General features: G+C 42.7%; 1 protein-coding gene across 17 annotated transcripts in view; it reads left to right on the top strand.

Moving 5' to 3' along the window:
- The window catches only part of NCOR2 (nuclear receptor corepressor 2), a 641,335-nt gene that overhangs the window by 109,518 nt on the left and 507,331 nt on the right, over positions 1-24,486 (top strand). For 16 of the 17 annotated variants that reach the window (XM_068243885.1, XM_068243983.1, XM_068243973.1 and 13 more), the window contains exon 2: positions 3,612-3,818. In XM_068243885.1, the coding sequence (XP_068099986.1) occupies positions 3,714-3,818 (105 nt within the window). In that variant the 5' untranslated portion in view covers positions 3,612-3,713. Of the gene's footprint in view, positions 1-741; positions 820-3,611; positions 3,819-24,486 lie in introns of those variants that run through there. The other variant, XM_068243905.1, reaches the window with a different exon arrangement.

Raw genomic sequence — 24,486 nt, forward strand, 5'->3', positions numbered from 1 at the left:
TTTAAGTTCCTCATGCCACCACCACCCAGTCACAATTGTGGCCCCTGTACCTGGCTTCCCTTCAGCACTGACCCTTTCAACAATGCTACCCCTAGATGTCTCCTTTTGAAGACTGCCCTATACCAACCCTTCCTCATAGCACATTACATTTCAGGCACTTCTGTGTAACCACTTCTAATTCCACTTCACTGTGTGGCAGTTTATAGTCTTCAAGCTTGTGTACATGATTTTTGTTTGCAGTAGATATATTTAGCCAGAGTGAAGAGGCTGTGGGACACAAATAGCACTGAATCTGTATAGTGGAACACTGAAAGGTGGCAGCAAGGAAAATAAATTGTGATAACACTTGAGCCTTGTCTTGTGAGTAGCGGCCTGTATCTGTCAACAGTAGATAGCAAAACAGTTTATCACCATCCCCTGATCTGTGGCTCAGTGACAGAACTCCCCCTCCCCCATCTCGGTTTCACACGCCAACTACTGACTTTCAGGGCACATGTGAAGTGGCCGCAGAGAGGAAGTTGTGACAAGTGTACAGTGCTGCAGCATGACTAAAAGAATCTGAGCTACAGAGGAGTGACAATAGTCACACAGCACGCTCAAGCACTGGACTAAAGGTTGGATGGCAGTGAGGAAGTCTGCAAGCTCCACCTAATTGTTTAAGTCTGGAGGGCCGGGTGTAGACTTTGCAGCACTACACGAGGCATATGTTTGCTGCCGCCCTGGCCTCACATTTACTGCTATATATGTCCGATTCTGCTCACCTGCCTTTCTCTCTGCTGTATGGACTGCCCTCCTCTGAGTCTCATGGATGCAGAACAAGTAAATGATTCTTGTGTTCTATTTTTTCCAGTATACATTGAGTATGTATTGTACACTGTGGGAAATTGTTCCTTTGTGCTGGTGGTGTGTGTTCCTCTGTTTCACAGCTAAGGAAATCCGCAATGAAATGATGTGTGAAAGGCTGTGTGTCACGTTATGAAAATACTTGCTTAGGCCTTCTTGGTGATAAAGATGATTAGCAGTGAAGTTCATGCTAACTGTAGTGATAGTGTTACCAGTTTCTGTGTACTGGCTGATAGTATCATTGTAAACAGTTTACTAGAGAGTCTTCACCTATCACATGTCTGTTTATTTTTCTTTCTCACAGACTGGTCCTGATGAAAGTCAGGGGGGTCAGACAAATGACCATTCCTGCACTGCTAATGATTCATTCCCTAGAGCTGTTTTAGACTTTGTGTGGCTAAGCAGCCCTAATTCCTACACTGTGTCTATATCCTTTTTTTTGTTATATTGTATTACTTGATCCTGTAGTATGACTTGTGTGCCTGTAAGCTGGGGCAGTCATTCTGTAGGAGGTTGGTCTAGATCTGTTTACAAACCTACTAAGAATCTGCACTTCCTGAGGTACAGAGAGAGGATCTCTAATTCTGACTTTCAGTGGATTTTCTGCTCTACAGAAGCTGGAATTACAGCGGTTGCAGATGTAAAATAAATCTGGCAAGTTTAAATTCAGATGACATCTCTCGTTATACTGCTACATAGACATACAATGAGAATCTATCCTGTAATGCACGATCATCATTCTGTATTGTTATTATTTAGTATTTATATAGCGCCAACATCTTCTGCAGCGCTGTACAGAGTCATGTTACTAACTGTCCCTCAGAGAAGCTCACAATTTAATCCCTACCATAGTCATATGTGTATGCATGTTCTGTGTAATGTATGTATTGTAGTCTAGGAACTATTTAGAGGGAAGCCAATTAATGTATCTGTATGTTTTTGGCATGTGGGAGGAACCCGGGGTGCCTGGAGGAAACCCGAGCAGACTCAGGGAGAACATGAAGTCCCTGTATAGATAGTGCCCTGGCTGGGATTCTGCCCTGGGACTCAGCACTGCAAGGTGAAAGCGCTATCCACTACAGAGTGCTACCTTAGATATTGCAGGCTATACAAATGAACATGGAGCTTTACCTTACTTTATGCATTGCCCCCTCGCATGGAGGTATATAGCAGTTGTTGAAGGGGGAAATTCAGCTTTTCAGGTAATTCTTCCTTGAAACATGCTCAATTCCAAAGGCTTTGCTGTTCTTGATCGCTCTGACTATGTTGATTCTTACGAGCTTAATTTAAAGCCTGGTGTATGGCTTTAACGTTTGCCAGCTTTAAAAACCTTCATCTGACAAACATCGTATCAGACATATAAAAATGCCTACATTGCTCAGCTGAATGTCATTTATTATGGGAGAAAGGAGATGAGAGGGAAACCTCCTGTGGCGGCATAATAAAATAGCTATCACCTGAAAGATTCCATTTTATCCAATCGTTATTGTGCAGACAGAGGCCGGGCGAAGTGATTGTAAACATAGGATTGTTGCCCGATCTGACTGCAAATTTTCGAATCGGATGGCAAACATATACTGTCTCTCCTCTAAACCTTAAAGAAGCCCACTGCTTTGAGTAGTGCTGACTAGTTGAGCACTGCCCTGATTGTCGTTCCCTCCCACAGTGCCATGATAGGGTATGATGGTTGAGGGCTGATGTGCCTCACAGTAGCAGTTGTCCTGTTTGCATAGACTGCAGCGCCATATCTGTGTTCTGGTAGCCATAGGCTAACATTAGGTGGTGCAGTATGATTCGCACTTGCCTGATTATGTCTTAGGGTTTAGATCACAGGTGTCGAACTCCAGGCCTGGAAGGCCAGATCCATGCCAGTGTTTAGGATGGACTGAGAAAGCGAGGAATGTGTTCTACCTGATGGACCACACCGTTCCTGATTCAGTCCCATCAATTAATTTGAGCTGTGTCAAAAATGTGTGAGGACCTCGGCCCTCGAAGGACCGTTTTGACATCCCTGGTTTAGATGGACTTTAAGACAGGGCCCTTTGCATTCTCCGCTCTAAGGCCTTTTGGCATACCAAGCGTGTTTTTGGGTTGTGAGCAAACTGGAACACGTGGATGACTTCCATGCAATTGCAAACACGAGCATATCATGCAAACGCCACACAGGTCGAATCATCATTAGGATTCACACATGTAGCCTTGAATTGGCCAAAGAGTGAAAGTATTCACACCGCCTAAAAGGGTATGTTCTGCCCAGTTAAACCAAACCACACATTAGAGCACAGATGCCAGTTGTGCAGGGCCTTGCACTGGACTGCTGACTGCCTTGGAAGCTGGATAGGATTGATTTACTTCTAAAGTACAAAATGGAACTTTAAAGTGTGATTGTGTTTTTACCATTTTGGTGGGTGTTTTCATAGTTGTGACACCATAAGTTGCTGAAGGTGCGAAGATATCTATAAAAGTAACAGAGCTGATTCATATTTTAAGCATGCAAAGCAGAGGCATTGCCTGTAGCAGCAACAGCCGTTACATTCCAGTTGAGACTAAATTGGTGCAGGATAGAGAGTTAAAGCTAAGTGTTTGATCTGATCTAGGTAAGGTCATGGATTAGGTTTATTTTCAGTATGAAGAAACCGCTGTAAACTGTTTCAGTTCTCTATGGTTTCTTGTTTTGTATTTTGTGTATGTGCCTGTTATAAAATAATTTCCATACATTTATTGCATGAAATCTACAATTAGTTACATTTTCCTTATTGTGTTCTCAGATACCCCGTGATGTGACCAAAGGCTGAATTATCCCAGGATCCTCTCTGGCGGCACCCCATCCTTGCATTAAGAAGCGTAAAGTACTAACCTGCAATTTCACTATGTCTGGATCTGCGCAGCCAGCAACACCAAGCAGGAGGGCTCCAGAGGCCCGATACACTCCACACGGCCTTCCCTACCCCATGCAGCTGCCACGTGCCCACCCGGTAAGAATTATTATTAATCTACAGAGCATCATCACCTTCCTTGAGACTGTACATTTATTTATTGTATTCTGCAATCTAACTGGATATGGGTAGTTGACTGGTCGGGACCACCTCTGGCAAGAATCTAGCATATGTGTACAGTGGCCATCCCACCTCTATGCTTTGGTCGAGTTCAAGCCAAGGCCATTGTTCTCCTACTCACCATACTTGCTCCATCAGCCTTTCCTCCTCTCTCTGTATAGCAACAGAAAGCATCGTTGACCTTCAGGCTAGCAATGTGTATGTACAGGCCGGCCCTGAACTGTCACCCAAGAAATACGGGGATCACTTTGATTACTTGAAGGTACTTTCCACCAAAGCTGACAGCTAGAGTAGTCAAACCTAGTCAGGCTACTATTTTAAGGGCTGGTTCACACTGGTTTCTGCCGTGCCTCTACTCAGCGTCTCGTTTGAACGCCGGTGTGTTTTTTTTAAATGAGCGTTTACTGCTCAAGATGTCTTTCAGTGCGTTGTGTTTAAGAGCGTTTTGTTTTCTGGGATTCTGGCGGCTTTTATGGTTGCTGGCTTCCTTCTTCCTGTTTATCCCCCTCCTCCAAAAGACTTTACCGGCGTTTGGAAGCCTTTTGAAGATTTTTGTGTCATTTGCTGGCATTCAAACGCATTGCAATCAACAGCAACTGATTTTGAGGCACTGCATGTAGCGTCTGCGACGTGACTATGGGATTGTCCGCAAAACTTTCAGAAAAGCCAGCAAATACTGACTAAAGAAATATATAATTTAGATGAATTGGACAACGCTTGATCACTTTCAAATGTCGCTTTTGGCATTTAAAGCCCCACAAGCGTTCATGTAAACCAGCCCTAACCCATCATAACTTTGGTTTAGGAAATAAATTGCAGCATTAGACAAAGAGATGGCTTTTGTAATGTTACAAGCAGCTGACTAGAGAAGGACTGAGTGAGGTGACTCTTGGTGCAAAAAGCAGGAGCTGGGGTCCTTTTATTCCTTTAGAACTAAGGCCTGGTTTACTCTGGCACTGAGTGGAAAATAGATGCATAAGAACGGATCAGTTTCTGTTCCAGCCGATCCATCTTTCATCCGTTTCTGCTCCGTTGGCATCCGTTTGGCATCAGTTTCTGATCCGTTCAGGTGGAAGGTGCTAAAAATAGCCCTTTGAGGTATATATGTATACGTCTATGCAAAGTGTGCAAACAGATGCAGCCTTGCCATTGTTTTCTGCTTGTTTGATAGGGAATCGAAGCGCTCCACATATTGTCTGGTTATGGCTTCCTGCACTTCTGTAGGTTGCTGTGATTAGGGAGCCCTTTATAAAGGTCAGGGTGAACCATGATTTGCACAAACGGGTTCTCTATGCCATGGCTTCCCATCTCTGCCCTCAGGTACCACCAACAGTTTGTTTTGTAGAAATCCACAGAGGCAGTTAATCAGCTCTGCTGAGACACTAATTACCCCAACTATGAATGTTTGTGGTTTTATGCAAAACATGCACTGTTGGTGGTATTTGAGAATAGGGTTGGGAAGCCCTGCTCTATGCTATATTGCCTGATTTCTGCAAATATAAAATGATCAAACACAGACTATCCCGATCCTCTATCTGTACAGGGCACATTTACGGACCAAGATAGCTCTGTATCCTAGAGTTTACAAGAAGTGGCTAGAAAGGTCCGTTTTTGTAGAGTCAGTGTGCTGTGTGCATGCGTTTTTCTCATTTGCTCCCATGTACTGTTTCAACCACCGTTTCAGTTCCACTGGGCTCATTGGCCTCAATTCACTAAGATCATGCTGGAGATGATAAGGCAAGAGAAAAATTACCTCCACACAGTGAAAGAGTTATCTTATCTCTTCATTCCTACGTTACCTCCTCTGTAGTTAAGTTACCTCCTCTGTAGTTAATTTACCTCCTGTGTAGTTATTTTCACATGCAGTTAATTAACAGCCTGTCTTTAACTCTGGAGTTATTTTAAGGATTAGAGAGTTAACTTAAAGACAGAAGAGTTAACTTTAGGTTTGCCTAGGTAAAATGTTGCCTGAATACTACATGCCTTATCACCATGGTAACAACTCTAGAAATGTTATTAAAGACAGGAGATAAGCTTAGTGAATTGAGGCCATTGTCCGAAAAAATGTCTCTAGAACCAAACTTGCAGAGTGTGCGGGACTTATCAGTTCGAACGGACCAATGTGAACGGATGTATAGGGTAACATTGAATCCGTTCACATCCATTAGCATCCGGTCCGTTGAGGTCTGCTAAACGGTCCGTTTTTATTGGCAGTGTGAACTGGGCATAAGAGTCTTGCTTTAACCTTCCTGAGACTGTGTGTGTCCAGCTCCACTTGTTTGAGATCATGATATTGTATTGAAATTCCCTTTGGCAAGAGCAAACAACATTTTTAGAGGCTCCAAATTGTTAATGAGGGGTTTTGGGGCAAAACAATTGGAAGGAAGTTAATTTACAGCTTTTAACACAGGGTCAACTCACATGTCTGGGTGCCTGCAGCGATGGATTAATGCACAAGTTCATGCAAGCAGCACATGCTGTAATAGACAGCGTTATAGGCAGTTTGTTAGACAGCAGTAGAGGTAAGCAGCAGTGTAGATATATTGCAAGCAGTTGCACACCGCATATGGTTACATAAATAGTCCACTCGTGACTTGATTAGATATTCACACTTCTTATATCCATGGGTCTTACCCTCCTCTCGTGCGGGTACTCGGAATTCCGCGTTGCCTCAATCCTTCACTCCTGCTGGCCAGTGCATGGAGTGTGGAGAGGCTAACAGCGCGTCAGGTGTCGGGGCAGGAAGCCGAGAAACCGTTCCCTCGTTCTCCGTTGTACGGGACAAAGTTCACAGCGCTGCACCGTAGCGTGGATGATATCCTTGAGTGACGTCACTCTTGCGTATAGCGTGTAGGCGCCTACACGCTATACGCAAGAGTGACGTCACTCAAGGATATCATGAAGGATTGAGGCAACGCGGAATTCCGAGTACCCGCACGAGAGGAGGGTAAGACCCATGGATATAAGAAGTGTGAATATCTAATCAAGTCACGAGTGGACTATTTATGTAACCATATGCGGTGTGCAACTGCTTGCAATATATCTACACTGCTGCTTACCTCTACTGCTGTCTAACAAACTGCCTATAACGCTGTCTATTACAGCATGTGCTGCTTGCATGAACTTGTGCATTAATCCATCGCTGCAGTACAACAATTTGTTCCCTGGACTGCATACACTTTGAGGAATATTTTATGCATGCATATCTTTAGGATTTTTCCAATATATATGTATATATTTTTAAAGTGTACACATTTTTTGGTCAGTGGACCTTCTTGACTTTTTTCCGGGATCCCGTTTTTACATACCCAAGTGTGCTCACTGCAGTGAGTTGGAGTGAGTGCTGTGATTGTGGTTGCATGTAATTTAAGGGGACAGGTGCTATTTTAGTCTAAAGTCTTGTGGTACCATTGATTTTTATTGCAAAACAATAAAACTGGTTTATATTTTCTCTAGCGCTGTGGACATTTTATATAGTTTATCTTTTGGTATTTGGGTTGTTAGAGGAACACCTAGTCCACTGGAGCAGCTGACATTTTAAGTGGCGCGGTTTCTCAATTATATATTCAGATTTTTTGTCTCTGAACGTTTATTTGACTGATGCACTTGCTCAATCAAAGGTAAACGCATTGAGATGAACGCTTCCATTTATCTTCGTGTGAGATGCCACAGATCCCGGCGGCAAACAATGAGGATGGATGCTGGCAGCTGTCCACCTGAACTGGCTCTAAGTTACCATTCTAATTATTTGTATTATGTATGACAAGTCACTTATATGAACTTGATATGTGAATAACCAGCGTCTCCCGATTTTGTTTTTCATGTAGATGTGAAATATTCACTCTTTTCACGTTCCTGAGAATTGTCATTTTCTTTTGCTCCATTTGCTAGGATTAAGTAAAAGTTTGTTTAACCCATACAACCCTGAAAGTATAAATTGGAATCTGTTCAGTCTATCCAGTGGAGAGCTATAGATTTTCTAAGCTATACTAGCTCCCCCTCCCACACCATATATATTATCTAGTTAGTATCAGACCTTTAGTGGCTGGAAAGTATCTGTAAAATACTTTAGTCTCTTTACACACTGGCTATGTTGCGTCGCTCAGCTCGCTGCAAGGGAGATACAAGTCTGTGGAGACTTGCACAGTTGATATGATGCAACAGAAGTTTCCAAATTGCCGCAATGCTGTTACAAAGGCTGCAGTGCGTTACCACATGACTTGCGCTTACCACATGGATCCTGCAGTAATGGAAGTCAGTGGGCAATGCAGGCAGTGTACACGACGGGAGTGGACTGACGGGAATCCCAGTAACTTACTACCTGCCCAGCAAGCGGTGGGATTTTCACTTCTCTTTTACATCAAGAAAAACTTATTAAAACAGGTTCCAGCTGATTAAGTTAAATGTAATGCCCAGCTCCAGGAACAGATCTAAGTATAGTATTTGGTAACTGGAGTGTCCAGATGTTACTTCTTGTATCCTCTTAAAGGGAATCGGAAGTGAAAATAAACTTATGATGTAATGAATTGTTCAGCTAAGAAATAGAACATTAATAGCAAAGATATGAGTCTCATATTGTTTCCAGTACAGGAAGAGTTAAGACACTTCACTTGTTATCCATGCAAAAGAGCTTCTCTGAGCTCTCCGACTAATTTAATCAGATAGCAGTGTTATTTTTTTAAGCACATATACATCAAAGAAACAGTGAAAGACAACTTCAGATAAGATTGTACTGCAAGGGAGTTCAAAGGGTCATTAGCTCTGCTCCGTTTCATAGATTAAAATGCAGATTGTAGTTTGTAAACTGCAAATATTAGAGAATGATGCAATGTTAAAAAATATGAGACTCTCTTCTTTGCTGCTAATGCTCTATTAAATATACGTACTACACATACAATTCATTATAGCAGAAGTTTTTTTCTTCGCTTCAGTGTCACTTTTAAGGACAACTGAAGTGAGAAGAATATGGAGGCTGCCATATGCATTTCCTTTTAAACAATACCAGTTGCCTGGCAGCCATGTTGATCCTCTGCCTCTAATACTTTTAGCCATAGACCCTGAACAAGCATGCAGCAGATCAGGTGTTTCTGACATTATTGTCAGATCTGACAAGATTAGCCACATGCTTGTTTCTGGTGTTATTCAAACACTACTGCAGCCAAATAGATCAGCAGGGCTTCCAGGCAACTGGTATTATTTAACCTCCTTAGCGGTAACCCCGTGCTGGACATGGGGTTAGCCGCGCAGGAGGATTTCTTAGGCCCCGCTGGGCCGATTTGCATAATTTTTTTTTAATGCATGAGTGCTAGCTGCGGGTTACCTTCGATCGCCGCTGATTCGCCGCTACCCGCCACGTCAGTGGGTGGCCCCCCAAGACCCCGTGCGCTGCCTGGCCAATCAGTGCCAGGCAGCGCTGAGGGGTGGATCAGGACTCCCTCTGACGTCACGACGTCGATGACGTCATCACGCCCGTCGCCATCGCGACGGGGAAGCCCTCATGGAAATCCCATTCAGAACGGGATTTCCTGACGGACCTGATCGCCGGAGGCGATCGGAGAGGGTTTGGGGATGCCGCTGCTCTGCGGCTATCATGTAGCTAGCGCTAGGCTTGCTACATGATTTAATTTTTTATTTTAAATAGTGCTGCGCTGCCTCCCTGGCGGATTTAATTGACCGCCAGGGAGGTTAAAAGGAAATAAATATGGCAGCCTTCATATACCTCTCACTTCAGTTGTCCTTTAAGGCTTCTGTAGCTATGGATCCTATTTTTTAAAATCTGGTCTTCTACCTGCTGTTCAGGGTGTAGGGAGGCAGGATACAGAATGCTGTGCAAATGGTCAGGCCTTTGAGTCAACTGCTTATGATGGCATCCACCTCCCCCTCCGACTATACTGACCAGCGAGAGATGTGGCCATGGTGGCATGATGCAATGCAGCATTGCCATTGAGTGGAGTTTGTGGATGCAGTGGCCGGGGCTGTTGGATAGGGTGGTGCCCAGACAGTGGAATTCATGTGGCATGGAGACTTGTGGCTATACCCATAAGGTGCCCATATACGTATTGATTTTTCCTGTCGATTCCAGGCAGAGTAGATCAATCTGATTGAATTTGGTATATGGAAGGACTTGATCCCTCTCTGTTCAGATTTCATCTGGGTTAGATCGATCTTTTGGCCAAATCTGGTGGCCATCTCTGGGTACCTTTAGAGGATGGGGTCATGTGACTTTCAGTGCCCGTTTCCACTAGCGTTGTGGATTCGTCGCGGAATCCGTATTAACAAAATCACATGCGGATGCGAATTCGAATGTGATTGTATGTGAATTTTCATGCGAATTCGCATCCGATTTTGCATGGAGTACTATGTATGCGAATTTAACCATGTCAGTGCCTGTGTGCTTTTCTATTGGTTCCATGCGAAATTGGATGTGAATACGCATAAAAATTCTGATACCAAAACCGCATGCGAATTTCCTATTAAATACATTGCATGCGAATCGGATAGCGGTATGCGAATTCTGATGGCTCTACTGTGCGGATTTTTTCTGCACAGAAAAACGCAAACGAATCCTGACAAGTGGAAACAGTCCCATCCACTTGTATTGTCTATGCGAATTTGCATGCGGGGAATGCATGCGAATTCGCAATAGTGGAAATGGGCCATCAAAGTTGAGGGCAGGAGGGGTTAGACTACAAAAATAAGTGTGTCATTTCACATATTTCTAGTGTGAATGGTATATTTTCCCTTCAGCCTTTTCCTGTTCTGTTTTAACTTTCTATATCCATTTTAGATTACAGATTGTTAATATGAAAGAGTTTCTTTTGGCAGTTTCCCAGAGCAGCTGTTTGCTTAAAGAGAGCTTGAAGCGATTTAGAATACCTGTTTTTATTTAGCAGGCAGCTTCAGCATTATAATCCAAACTGATTCGCCGCATTCCCATGGCAGAACAAGGTCTTAATCCCCCGAAACCCCCTGGGGAATATCCTTCCTTGTAGAGGCAGAGCTTTGTACTCTAGCTCTGCCTCCAGTCCAGTCAATCTCTGCCGATCTACGCCTCTCCCCGCCCCCTCAGTCTTCTTTCACTGAGAGGGATGGGGAGAGGTGGAGATTGACTGGACAGCTTTGCGCTGTAGCTCTGCTTCCTTCGGGCAGCAAAATCCACGACCTGGAAAGTCATGGAATTTTGCCCCAGGATTTCATGGGGATAAAGACTTCTTCTGCGGGGGTATGGCAAATCAGTTTGGATTGTAATGCTGAATCTGCCTGCTGAATAAAATCAGGTATTCTAAATAGCTCCAGTCTCTCTTTAAAGATAAACCGTGACCTAGAATTGTACTTCATCCCAATCAGTAGCTGATACACCCTTTCCTATGAGAAATAATTTCCTTTTCACAAACTGATCATCAGGGGGCTCTGTATGGCTGATATTGTGGTGAAACCCCTCCCACAGTGTGATGTCAGGAGTCCATGGTCCTGACAGTTTCCTGTCTGTGAACCTCATTGTATTGTGGGAAAAAACAGCTGTTTACAGCTGGGTCCAACTGCCAAAAAACCAAGCATAATCTCCTTCCACTGTCATCACCTGCCAGAAGTAAAAATGACACCATATGGTAAATGTCAGAATGTAAATCAAGGAGAGGAAATATTTTACAATGGGAACTAAACACTGGCTAAAGCATTTATAGATAATTATTGTAAAAATGAATAACTTTTTTATTACATTATTTTCACTGGAGTTCCTCTATGAAATACATTGTGTTTCTTAAAGGGAAGGTTCAGGCAGCGCTTAAAAATAAATAAAAATCCGCATCCACTTACCTGGGGCTTCCTCCAGCCCGTGGCAGCCAGGCTGTGCCCTCGGCGCCGCTCCGCAGGCTCCCGGTGGTCTCCGGTAGCGAGCCCGACCTGGACAGGCTGGCTGCCAGGTCGGGCTTCTTCTGCGCTCCACAATGCGTGTCATTGGTGCGCGCTGACGTCATCCGACGTCCTCCGGGCGGTACTGCGCAGGCAAAAAAAAATGACTTTTACTCACCTGGGGCTTCCAATAGCCCCCAGCAGCTGTCCGGTGCCCTCGCCGCGAAGAATCACTCGCGTTCCCAGCCTGTCGGCTCCTGACGGCGAAGCCGGAAGTGGCTGCCGGCGGGGACACGAGGATCGGAGGGACATGGCGAGGGCACCGGACAGCTGCAGGGGACTATTGGAAGCCCCAGGTGAGTAAAAGTCATTTTTTTTCCTGACTTAAGAATCACTTTAACCTCCCTGGCGTTCAATTTTCCCAGGATTTCTGTGCAGAAAAAAATAATTTTTTTTAAACTTTTTTTTCCCTTTTTTTACTCCAGTTTCCTTCCACATTTCCAAAACATACAGATAAGTTAATTGGCTTCCCTCTAAAATTGGCCCTACACTATGATACATACACTACATGATCTACGACTCCGCTCTACACAGCCCTAAACTGGCTCTCCATCAGTCCATCAGCTTTAAGGTGGCCACACCCAATACAGTTTTTTTAAATCTGTTCAATTCAAAAATTGTACTCAATTTCTCTGACTGATTGTAACATTTCAAAAATCTGACCAATGTACCACACACATGTTCAGTTTTTCCTCAGTTATGATAAAAATGATTGGAAACTGATTGCTTGGGTGTGTATATTCATAAACTGACAATCTAACACACACCATATAATTTTCATAAAAATCGATCAGAATAATCCAGCACTCCCGATCAACTTTTATCGAATAAAATCAGGAAATCCAATCAGATTTCTTGTTCGAATGAAAAAAAAAAGCTTTCGATTTTTCGGGAAATTCGATCTTATTTATCGAATTGCTGTAAAATCGGGTCATTTTATTGTATTGTGCGTGGCCACCTTAAGGATTAATTTCAAAATCCTGTGCCTTGGCCTACAAATCAGTGCACAAGACCTGCCCGACTTGCATCTCTGATCATGTCCACAGAAACATACCAGCCCGCCCCCTCCGATCCACCTATGCCCTGCGCCTAGTCGCACCATGCATATCTCACTCCCATGCACGATTGCAGGATTTCATTAGTGCTGCCCACACTCTCTGGAACTCGCTCCCATCAGCCATCAGACTCGCCCCCACCTTTAATACCTTTAAACAAGCCCTCAAGACTCACCTTTTCATGCTCGCATACCCCCCTACACCAGCACCATAATGCATTCTGTTGGACACCCTCTGAACAGATGCACCTATTGTCTCCATCCCCACCCTTTAGATTGTAAGCCTCTGACAGGGCCCTCCTCCCTAGTGTTTCCAGCTAGATTATGCAATCTTACTGTCAATCGCCCCTCTTGTGGACTAGAACAGTCTCTATTTTGACCTATGACACTGTACTGTTATCAAATCATTTGCATGATCTTTTTTTGCTTTGAGTTTCCTGTATGTCCTACCTTTTATGTTACCCATTTATCTATTGGGCAGCGCTGCGTAATATGTTGGCACTCTATAAATACAATAAATAATAATAATGATACATACATAGACATATGTAGGGGTTACATTGTGAGCTCCTCTGAGGGACAGATAGTGACAAGACTATACACTCTGTACAGCGCTGCAGAAGATGTTGGCACTATATAAATACTACTAATAATAGTATTCTTATTGATCATCTCTAAACCTGATTAGAGCATGGAAGAGCTGGAAATGTTATAGCTGGCTTTGAGGAGATTTATATTTAATTATAATCAAATGGACATGCGCTGTCTATAAAGAAATGATTTAATCATTGATTTTCTTCACATTTACATAAAAAACTTCATAAAAATTCTGTGCTAAAAGTGATTACTCTACACGCAGCAAGAAACTTCACAATCAATCGCTCAGAACACCATGCATACATTTAAAATAACGCATACTTATGTAAACACAGGAACTGCACGCTACAGATTAGTATTCCCCTCTACCCATAATAGGCAAGGCAAAGATTATGAATATTGATTCCAGCAACCCCCTCAAAAAATAGATCGTTATGTAGGATCCTACTTCAAGAAAAAATGCTGGCCAGCCTCTTAATACAAGGAATACTTCCACTTCCTGAAAGTAGATGCGTCCGTTGTTAATGGTTTTATCCAATACAATGCACGCTGACAGTCACATTAATATGCACCTCTTTGTAGCTTGGTTTCAGAGCAGGCTATATCTACTATGGATACCTCTGAATCTTAGGGGCTCCTCTCACGAACTTCCAAGATGTGGAGTTGTGTACTCAGCCCGATACTGCAGGGCCTCTTTCTCCAGTCAGCTCACGGCGTTGCTCGGCGGCCTGCGTCACTTCCTGCTGGCAAGTCCAGTGTGACGCTCGCTCGCTTACCCTGCAAGCCCGGAGCAGTCTCTATGGGTGACGTCACCTTAAAGCAATAGGACCTTAATTCCAGGGATGGTCGTTTCAGCGCTACTGCGGCCAACCGGGTTCCTATACTTCAGAAACAACTTATCTTCAGGAGAACCTCTACGCGTTTCAGCTAAAAAACGTTAGCCTTCATCAGGAGGGATAGCTCTGCTGAGTACAGTTCATCCATTTATACAGGTCTCTGCCCATATGCAAATGTCTCTCCGCCTACTACATAATTAAATTCACATGGCCATATGCAAATCCTGCTGTGCTGTTATACAGGTCTCTGCCCATATGCAAATGTCTCTCCGCCTACTACATAGTTATATTCACATGGCCATATGCAAATCCTGCCATGCTGTTATCGTGCCAGACACCCTCCCTCTACTCCCCATCGGCCAATCTAAGCAGCTGCAGTTCATCAAACATGACACATTTACCTCAAACATATCCCATAATCGTCAAAAAAAGGCAAATGTTTCCATCTCACTGTTAAGTCCCCTTGGCATAAGTGTATCCAGCTGGAAAATCCACCTAGATTCATTTAATGACATTTTTTTTGATAAAATCTCCCCCCCTAGGGTTCCTCTTTATCACCTCTAAACCAAAAAAGGTAGTGCCTCTCAATTTCCCCCCATGTTTATCTTTATAGTGATTAGAAAGTGGGTGCTTATCATTTTTCTTAAGAATATTCTTAAAATGCTCATTTATGCGTTCATGTAATGCTCGCTTCGTCCTGCCCACATATCTTTTTTGGCAGGGACATTGAATGCAATAGATGAGCCCCTTTGTATTGCATGTCATAGAATCTTTAATCTTAAAGGACACCCCCGCTGGCGTGATAACTTCAGTGACCTTCCCATAATTATTTGTCAGTCTACAATTTTTACAGAATCCACACTTTGTGAATCCTTGTTTCCCTTTTGATAACGTCACCATATTTTCTTTAGTGACTTGATTTGCAGCTGTAGCAATAGACAGACCCACATTAGGGGCTCTCCTAAAAATCAGTTTCGGGTCTACTGACAATAGCTCCCCCAAAATTTTATCCTCCCTTAACACACTCCAGTGCTTCCGGATAATTCCAGATATTACCTTGGATTGTGAAGTGTATTGCAGTACCATGGAAAAGTCACTGCCGCTCCACTCTGATTTGGCCCTGGGGGCCAGTAAATCCTTCCGTTCTCTGCAGGCAATCTGTTCTCTAGACTCCTCAACCTGCTCCCTAGGATAACCTTTCTCCAGGAGGCAGTCCACGAGTCTCCCAGCCTCCTCTCTGTATTCAGTTATTTCCGTACAATTACGGCGCAATCTCGTGAACTGCCCCCTGGGGACACCATTCAGCCAGCGTGGTAAATGGCAGCTGGTGTGTAGGATATAACTATTAACATCCACTTTTTTTTGGAAGGTCTTGGTCTTCAACACCCCTGACTCAACATATACATCTAAGTCCAGAAAATTGACCCTCAAATCACTTATATTGGCTGTGAGGGTAATACCCCAATTATTATCATTGACATTCTCAATAAACATCTCCAATGAGTGTCGGTCGCCTCTCCAAATCAGGAATATATCGTCTATGAAACGGCGCCACAGGACCCGGCTCGCACCAGGACCACCCTCTCCAAAAATATGGTGGTCTTCCCAATAGGCCATAAACAAATTTGCATAGGCCGGTGCGAACCGGGTCCCCATCGCCGTTCCACTGACCTGTAGGTACCAGCCCTCCTCAAATTGGAAGTAATTGTGCTCTAGAATGAACTGTATTGCCTCCAGAATAAATTCCACCTGCACTTGTTCCATTGTTCCATCAAGACATAGATGGAACCTCACTGCTTCCAGCCCCCTCTGGTGGTCAATAATTGTATACAATGAGGTCACGTCCAAGGTACATAACAGCCACCCTTCCTCCCATTTTAAATCCTCTATAATGTTTAGGATATGTTTGGTGTCCTCAAGATATGCCGCCGTTTCCTTTGTATATTTTTGTAGGAACGTGTCGACATATCTGGAGAGATTAGAAGTTAGGGACCCCACCCCCGATATAATAGGCCTACCAGGGGGTGTGTCCATACACTTGTGGACTTTCGGCAGATGGTAAAAAAGTGGTCTCCTTGGGAACTTAATGTCCAAGTACTGATATTCTTTGTTGGATAAAACACCTAATTTTAGTCCCTTATCCAGTAGGACCTTTAGCTCCGCCATAAATCTAACAGTTGGATCATTCTTCAGAGGTCGATATGTATTCTGATCTCCTAATAATCTTTTTGCCTCCGCTCTATAAGCACCTGTGTCCTGCACCACTATTCCTCCACCTTTGTCTGCTGGTCGTATAGTGACTGCTGGATCATTACGTAATTCTCTCAGGGCCTGTCGTTCGCCTCTTGTTAGATTATCATTATAGATTCTTTTAGTTTTTATACGTCTAATATCTTTTTCGACTAGATTTTCAAATGCTGTCATTGCATCACTATATTCATTTAATGGGAAAAAGGATGAGGGTTTTTTTAAAGTGGTATGTTGGAAATCCTCATATTGGGGTTCTTCCCTCAATGGTCTTTTCAGGAAGTATTTCTTCAAACACATTTTCCTCATAAATTTCTTTACATCAACATATGTGTTGAAGTGATTAATTTGATTACTTGGTGCAAACTTTAAACCCTTTTTCAAGAGACTAGTTTCCTTCTCAGTTAGTATTCGCTTACTTAAATTAAACACCCCTCCCCCTCCCTCACCTTCTACACTGGGCCCCTCTTTTATCCTCTTTTCTTTCTTACACTTTCTCCTCCCCCCCCTACATCCCCTTTTGCGGCGTATGGCCTGGGTGTCCGTAAAAAATATTGGCTAATTGAATTTCGTGGGGGTTCAACTATAATGTTATTCGTTTTAACACTTCTAGTCTTAATATAACTCCTATCATTATGATTTATCGGCTGTGGATTCCGCCGTGTATGCGCGGTCGGCTGTCTCTGCTTGCTTGTACTTTTACGGAACCCCATTTGTCTCCTCAAGGGGGGTCCATTAGGGGTCCTATTCCTTTCTAAGGATTTTCTCTTTCCCGCTGAGTAATCTATCAGTGGTGTATATCTGTTAGACACTGGAACACCAAATGTTACAGGACTTGGAATTGTCACTGTGTCCTTTTTACTTTTACCAGGATTCTCTTTACTTTTCTTCTCCCTGTTTACTGCATTATCCCACGCCTGATGTATGTGTTTTTCATTTTCCCAGCTCATGGAACTCCTTGATCTATTTACTTCGCTATCTATATCTACATCTGACTCATTCTCTTCATCACTAATGTCTATATAATCCTGCGCGAGTGAGTGTCCCCCTATATCCTCCCCTGTTTCATCTATTGTCTCAAGGGTTCCTATTTCGCTTCTCATGGTTTCCCCCATACTTACCTCCGCTGCCAATATCTGGCTCTCATCTCCAACAGGTACTTCATCCCTTATAAATTTTTTTATTTTTTTACTTATAATTTCTCTTTCCAATGACTCTAATCTAGCTTTTATACTCACCTCCAGATTTCTATAATCCCTCTGGGATCTATGTGGAACCAAGGTCCTCTGGATATCTCTAATGTCACCCCCCAATTTTAATGATTGGGCTTTTCTTGCATCTAGGACAAACTGTACTGTTTCCATTGAGAAAACATGGAACATATATTCCCACTTTTCCAATGTTTCAGCATCCGCCAAATCTTCTGAGAGAACCTTTGCTACCACCAAACCCACTGGTGCTATCTCCCACTGTAAATATTTCTCCAAAGAGGCAACCTCCCATACATTCTTTGTCTCCTTCGTCATTAAGCGTTCTAATTCTTTCATTTGATAAGCCATATTAAACTGTTCAGTTGTCTCCACCTTTCCACTATCATTGTTAAAAAACTCTCTCACCCTACTCCCCTGATTACTTCTAAATTCCCATAAACAACCTCCTGCTGCCATACTTCAAGGGATTTCCTAGCAAACAATATAAATATAACAGTAAGAGTAGGCGCTGGGAGGACTTATATCTATTGAGCTGCACGTTTCCAAAAAAAGGGTGATCCCTGAACCCTCAGAGAATTAGAAATAATTATAATCAAATGGACATGCGCTGTCTATAAAGAAATGATTTAATCATTGATTTTCTTCACATTTACATAAAAAACTTCATAAAAATTCTGTGCTAAAAGTGATTACTCTACACGCAGCAAGAAACTTCACAATCAATCGCTCAGAACACCATGCATACATTTAAAATAACGCATACTTATGTAAACACAGGAACTGCACGCTACAGATTAGTATTCCCCTCTACCCATAATAGGCAAGGCAAAGATTATGAATATTGATTCCAGCAACCCCCTCAAAAAATAGATCGTTATGTAGGATCCTACTTCAAGAAAAAATGCTGGCCAGCCTCTTAATACAAGGAATACTTCCACTTCCTGAAAGTAGATGCGTCCGTTGTTAATGGTTTTATCCAATACAATGCACGCTGACAGTCACATTAATATGCACCTCTTTGTAGCTTGGTTTCAGAGCAGGCTATATCTACTATGGATACCTCTGAATCTTAGGGGCTCCTCTCACGAACTTCCAAGATGTGGAGTTGTGTACTCAGCCCGATACTGCAGGGCCTCTTTCTCCAGTCAGCTCACGGCGTTGCTCGGCGGCCTGCGTCACTTCCTGCTGGCAAGTCCAGTGTGACGCTCGCTCGCTTACCCTGCAAGCCCGGAGCAGTCTCTATGGGTGACGTCACCTTAAAGCAATAGGACCTTAATTCCAGGGATGGTCGTTTCAGCGCTACTGCGGCCAACCGGGTTCCTATACTTCAGAAACAACTTATCTTCAGGAGAACCTCTACGCGTTTCAGCTAAAAAACGTTAGCCTTCATCAGGAGGGATAGCTCTGCTGAGTACAGTTCATCCATTTATACAGGTCTCTGCCCATATGCAAATGTCTCTCCGCCTACTACATAATTAAATTCACATGGCCATATGCAAATCCTGCTGTGCTGTTATACAGGTCTCTGCCCATATGCAAATGTCTCTCCGCCTACTACATAGTTATATTCACATGGCCATATGCAAATCCTGCCATGCTGTTATCGTGCCAGACACCCTCCCTCTACTCCCCATCGGCCAATCTAAGCAGCTGCAGTTCATCAAACATGACACATTTACCTCAAACATATCCCATAATCGTCAAAAAAAGGCAAATGTTTCCATCTCACTGTTAAGTCCCCTTGGCATAAGTGTATCCAGCTGGAAAATCCACCTAGATTCATTTAATGACATTTTTTTGATAAAATCTCCCCCCCTAGGGTTCCTCTTTATCACCTCTAAACCAAAAAAGGTAGTGCCTCTCAATTTCCCCCCATGTTTATCTTTATAGTGATTAGAAAGTGGGTGCTTATCATTTTTCTTAAGAATATTCTTAAAATGCTCATTTATGCGTTCATGTAATGCTCGCTTCGTCCTGCCCACATATCTTTTTTGGCAGGGACATTGAATGCAATAGATGAGCCCCTTTGTATTGCATGTCATAGAATCTTTAATCTTAAAGGACACCCCCGCTGGCGTGATAACTTCAGTGACCTTCCCATAATTATTTGTCAGTCTACAATTTTTACAGAATCCACACTTTGTGAATCCTTGTTTCCCTTTTGATAACGTCACCATATTTTCTTTAGTGACTTGATTTGCAGCTGTAGCAATAGACAGACCCACATTAGGGGCTCTCCTAAAAATCAGTTTCGGGTCTACTGACAATAGCTCCCCCAAAATTTTATCCTCCCTTAACACACTCCAGTGCTTCCGGATAATTCCAGATATTACCTTGGATTGTGAAGTGTATTGCAGTACCATGGAAAAGTCACTGCCGCTCCAATGGAGCGGCAGTGACTTTTCCATGGTACTGCAATACACTTCACAATCCAAGGTAATATCTGGAATTATCCGGAAGCACTGGAGTGTGTTAAGGGAGGATAAAATTTTGGGGGAGCTATTGTCAGTAGACCCGAAACTGATTTTTAGGAGAGCCCCTAATGTGGGTCTGTCTATTGCTACAGCTGCAAATCAAGTCACTAAAGAAAATATGGTGACGTTATCAAAAGGGAAACAAGGATTCACAAAGTGTGGATTCTGTAAAAATTGTAGACTGACAAATAATTATGGGAAGGTCACTGAAGTTATCACGCCAGCGGGGGTGTCCTTTAAGATTAAAGATTCTATGACATGCAATACAAAGGGGCTCATCTATTGCATTCAATGTCCCTGCCAAAAAAGATATGTGGGCAGGACGAAGCGAGCATTACATGAACGCATAAATGAGCATTTTAAGAATATTCTTAAGAAAAATGATAAGCACCCACTTTCTAATCACTATAAAGATAAACATGGGGGGAAATTGAGAGGCACTACCTTTTTTGGTTTAGAGGTGATAAAGAGGAACCCTAGGGGGGGAGATTTTATCAAAAAAATGTCATTAAATGAATCTAGGTGGATTTTCCAGCTGGATACACTTATGCCAAGGGGACTTAACAGTGAGATGGAAACATTTGCCTTTTTTTGACGATTATGGGATATGTTTGAGGTAAATGTGTCATGTTTGATGAACTGCAGCTGCTTAGATTGGCCGATGGGGAGTAGAGGGAGGGTGTCTGGCACGATAACAGCATGGCAGGATTTGCATATGGCCATGTGAATATAACTATGTAGTAGGCGGAGAGACATTTGCATATGGGCAGAGACCTGTATAACAGCACAGCAGGATTTGCATATGGCCATGTGAATTTAATTATGTAGTAGGCGGAGAGACATTTGCATATGGGCAGAGACCTGTATAAATGGATGAACTGTACTCAGCAGAGCTATCCCTCCTGATGAAGGCTAACGTTTTTTAGCTGAAACGCGTAGAGGTTCTCCTGAAGATAAGTTGTTTCTGAAGTATAGGAACCCGGTTGGCCGCAGTAGCGCTGAAACGACCATCCCTGGAATTAAGGTCCTATTGCTTTAAGGTGACGTCACCCATAGAGACTGCTCCGGGCTTGCAGGGTAAGCGAGCGAGCGTCACACTGGACTTGCCAGCAGGAAGTGACGCAGGCCGCCGAGCAACGCCGTGAGCTGACTGGAGAAAGAGGCCCTGCAGTATCGGGCTGAGTACACAACTCCACATCTTGGAAGTTCGTGAGAGGAGCCCCTAAGATTCAGAGGTATCCATAGTAGATATAGCCTGCTCTGAAACCAAGCTACAAAGAGGTGCATATTAATGTGACTGTCAGCGTGCATTGTATTGGATAAAACCATTAACAACGGACGCATCTACTTTCAGGAAGTGGAAGTATTCCTTGTATTAAGAGGCTGGCCAGCATTTTTTCTTGAAGTAGGATCCTACATAACGATCTATTTTTTGAGGGGGTTGCTGGAATCAATATTCATAATCTTTGCCTTGCCTATTATGGGTAGAGGGGAATACTAATCTGTAGCGTGCAGTTCCTGTGTTTACATAAGTATGCGTTATTTTAAATGTATGCATGGTGTTCTGAGCGATTGATTGTGAAGTTTCTTGCTGCGTGTAGAGTAATCACTTTTAGCACAGAATTTTTATGAAGTTTTTTATGTAAATGTGAAGAAAATCAATGATTAAATCATTTCTTTATAGACAGCGCATGTCCATTTGATTATAATTATTTCTAATTCTCTGAGGGTTCAGGGATCACCCTTTTTTTGGAAACGTGCAGCTCAATAGATATAAGTCCTCCCAGCGCCTACTCTTACTGAGATTTATATTTAACTGTGCATGGATAGCATGCATAGAGTTGCTCTGCTTCAGGTGGTACAATGCTAGTGGTTTGATTGATGTTTGATAGATTTATTCTGAAATCAAATATATGGTATAGAGTGGTTAGAGAACTGATCACCATCTGATTTTTCTTTCTCTTTTCTTTCTTTCTTTTTTTCTTTAGACTCCTTTCATTCAACTGTTAACACAGTAACAATGACATCTATGCATTGTGACAAATCATTGTCATAGTATCCGATTAAGCCATGTACACACCATGCGATTTCTGTCAGATAGGTGGGTCGAATAGCTAATTTCCGACAGATTTTATCTGATTTCCAATAGGTTTTCTGATAGATTTGCAATCACTTCTATACAAAATCGATCAGAAAAAATGATTGGGAAATTGCATGGTGTGTATCGAGGATTTTTCAGTGATCATTTCCGAAAGAATGTTAAAAAAAAGATAGTTTGCACGTGACAAATGTTAACTTGCTGTAATAGACATAAAGCATTTGACCTTAGCTATCAGTTTCTTTAGAAGAAATACTACGTAGGACTGTACATTTTTAACTGAACTAGCCAGTGTGCTTTGCTAGTTAAAGTTAATAAAATTTGTGAAATCAGTTACAGCAATTTATAGTACAAAAAAACAGGTTCATGGGGCTTTCTGCTGCTACCATGGACACAACACATATATTTCACATTACCGAATACCTAAATAAAGTTTGGAACAATTCAATGTTCCTCGAGTCCCAACCAATGAATGCAGAGTTAAATGGCATATAGAGAGCGCTATAAGGTGCGTTTGACATTTGATAACCTCGTATTGTGTAAGTGAGCAATCTCGATGCCTCTTTGCAATGCCTTGAGCTGTTTACAAAGTTTGTACGGCTTCCAGCCATCTTCACCATGTTTTATGAAATGTGGAGGGTGCGCCTCTTTTCTGGTATATTACCTTCTCCCATGGAATTATTTGGTTAATTAGTTGTTTCCAAGAAAAAAAATTATGTAAATATGCATTACTAGCCAAAAGTTAGTTGGCGAAGTATTAACCCGGATTTTGAAAGCGTTTTGTGTATAATTTGTCCTGAATGCATGTGTTTGTAATATGTGCTAGCCAACCATGAAATTGTTTGAAAGTATTTGCAATATTTAGACCTGTATGCTAACCGTGCAAAGAATAACTTGTATGCAGCAAACCATGACAGCTCAGAAGGCTGCTCTTACTACTTTCTGTGTCTTTGCTGATGGCACGTTCTTACTACTGGTTGTTTACTTCTTAACCTGCTTTAACTAGGCCCAGTAGATGAGCCTTCTGTCAAGATATACACACAACCGCACAAGCACTGGCATTTGTAGATATCCAAAGAGCATTTGACTCTGTTGAATGGCCATACTTATGGGCCACATTAAGAAAAATGGGCTTTGGGGAAAGACTTATCTCATGGATACGTGCCATATATAGATCACCCCTAACGCAGATTAAGATTGGCTCTGGGCTTTCTGAACAAATAGGCCTATTTAGAGGAACCAGACAGGGTTGCCCCCTATCTCCTGCTCTGTTCGCACTTGCAATGGAACCAATAGCAACAGCCATAAGACAGAGCTGCTCTATACAGGGTTTCCTGACAGGGGGACTAGAAGAAAGGGTATCGTTGTATGCAGACGATTTGGTAATATACTTATTGAACCCAAACGAGTCCATTAAAGGTGTTCTACAAATATTTTCCACCTATGCTCCATTCTCTGGCCTTGAAGTTAACTGGACTAAGTCGTCACTATTGCCGCTCCACTCTACCCCTGCACCTCAAACTACAATGCAAATAATACATAAAACAAAGTATCTAGGTATTTGGATAACTAATCACACTGACTCTTTTATAGATAACAACTTAGTACCATTGATCCAATTTACCAAACGCAAGCTTACCAATTGGCAGCATCTTCCTCTGTCTCTGGTCGGCAGAATTAATCTGATAAAGATGAAACTACTTCCCAAATTCCTATATATATTTCCTAACTGTCCTATATGGATCCCACAAAATTTTTTTAAACAGATTAACTCTATTCTTACTGGCTTTATCTGGTATAACAAGATTGCAAAAATTTGTCTCAAAAAACTACAAAGACCATGGACGGAGGGAGGTCTGGCCTTCCCAGACTTATTTAAATATTTTCTCGCATGCCAACTGGTGACCGCTAACTGGTGGCTAACACAAGATGCCTCCAATGCTTCCATGGTACTAGATGCTGCTACCTTGGGTTCATTTGAGGCCCTTAAACAGATACTTTATCGTGGCACTACCGCCCCGTATACCCTCACAGGCAACATGAAGGTGGTCATCCGTGCCTGGTCCCTGATTCATAGCTGGAACAAACCCCCTCAGAACAAACTCTCTCCAAATGTTCCCCTGTGGAATAACCCAAAATTATCTCACTTCTTCTCCATC

The sequence above is a fragment of the Hyperolius riggenbachi genome, chromosome 1, assembly GCF_040937935.1.
Source record: "Hyperolius riggenbachi isolate aHypRig1 chromosome 1, aHypRig1.pri, whole genome shotgun sequence".
Taxonomy (NCBI): Eukaryota; Metazoa; Chordata; class Amphibia; order Anura; family Hyperoliidae; genus Hyperolius; species Hyperolius riggenbachi.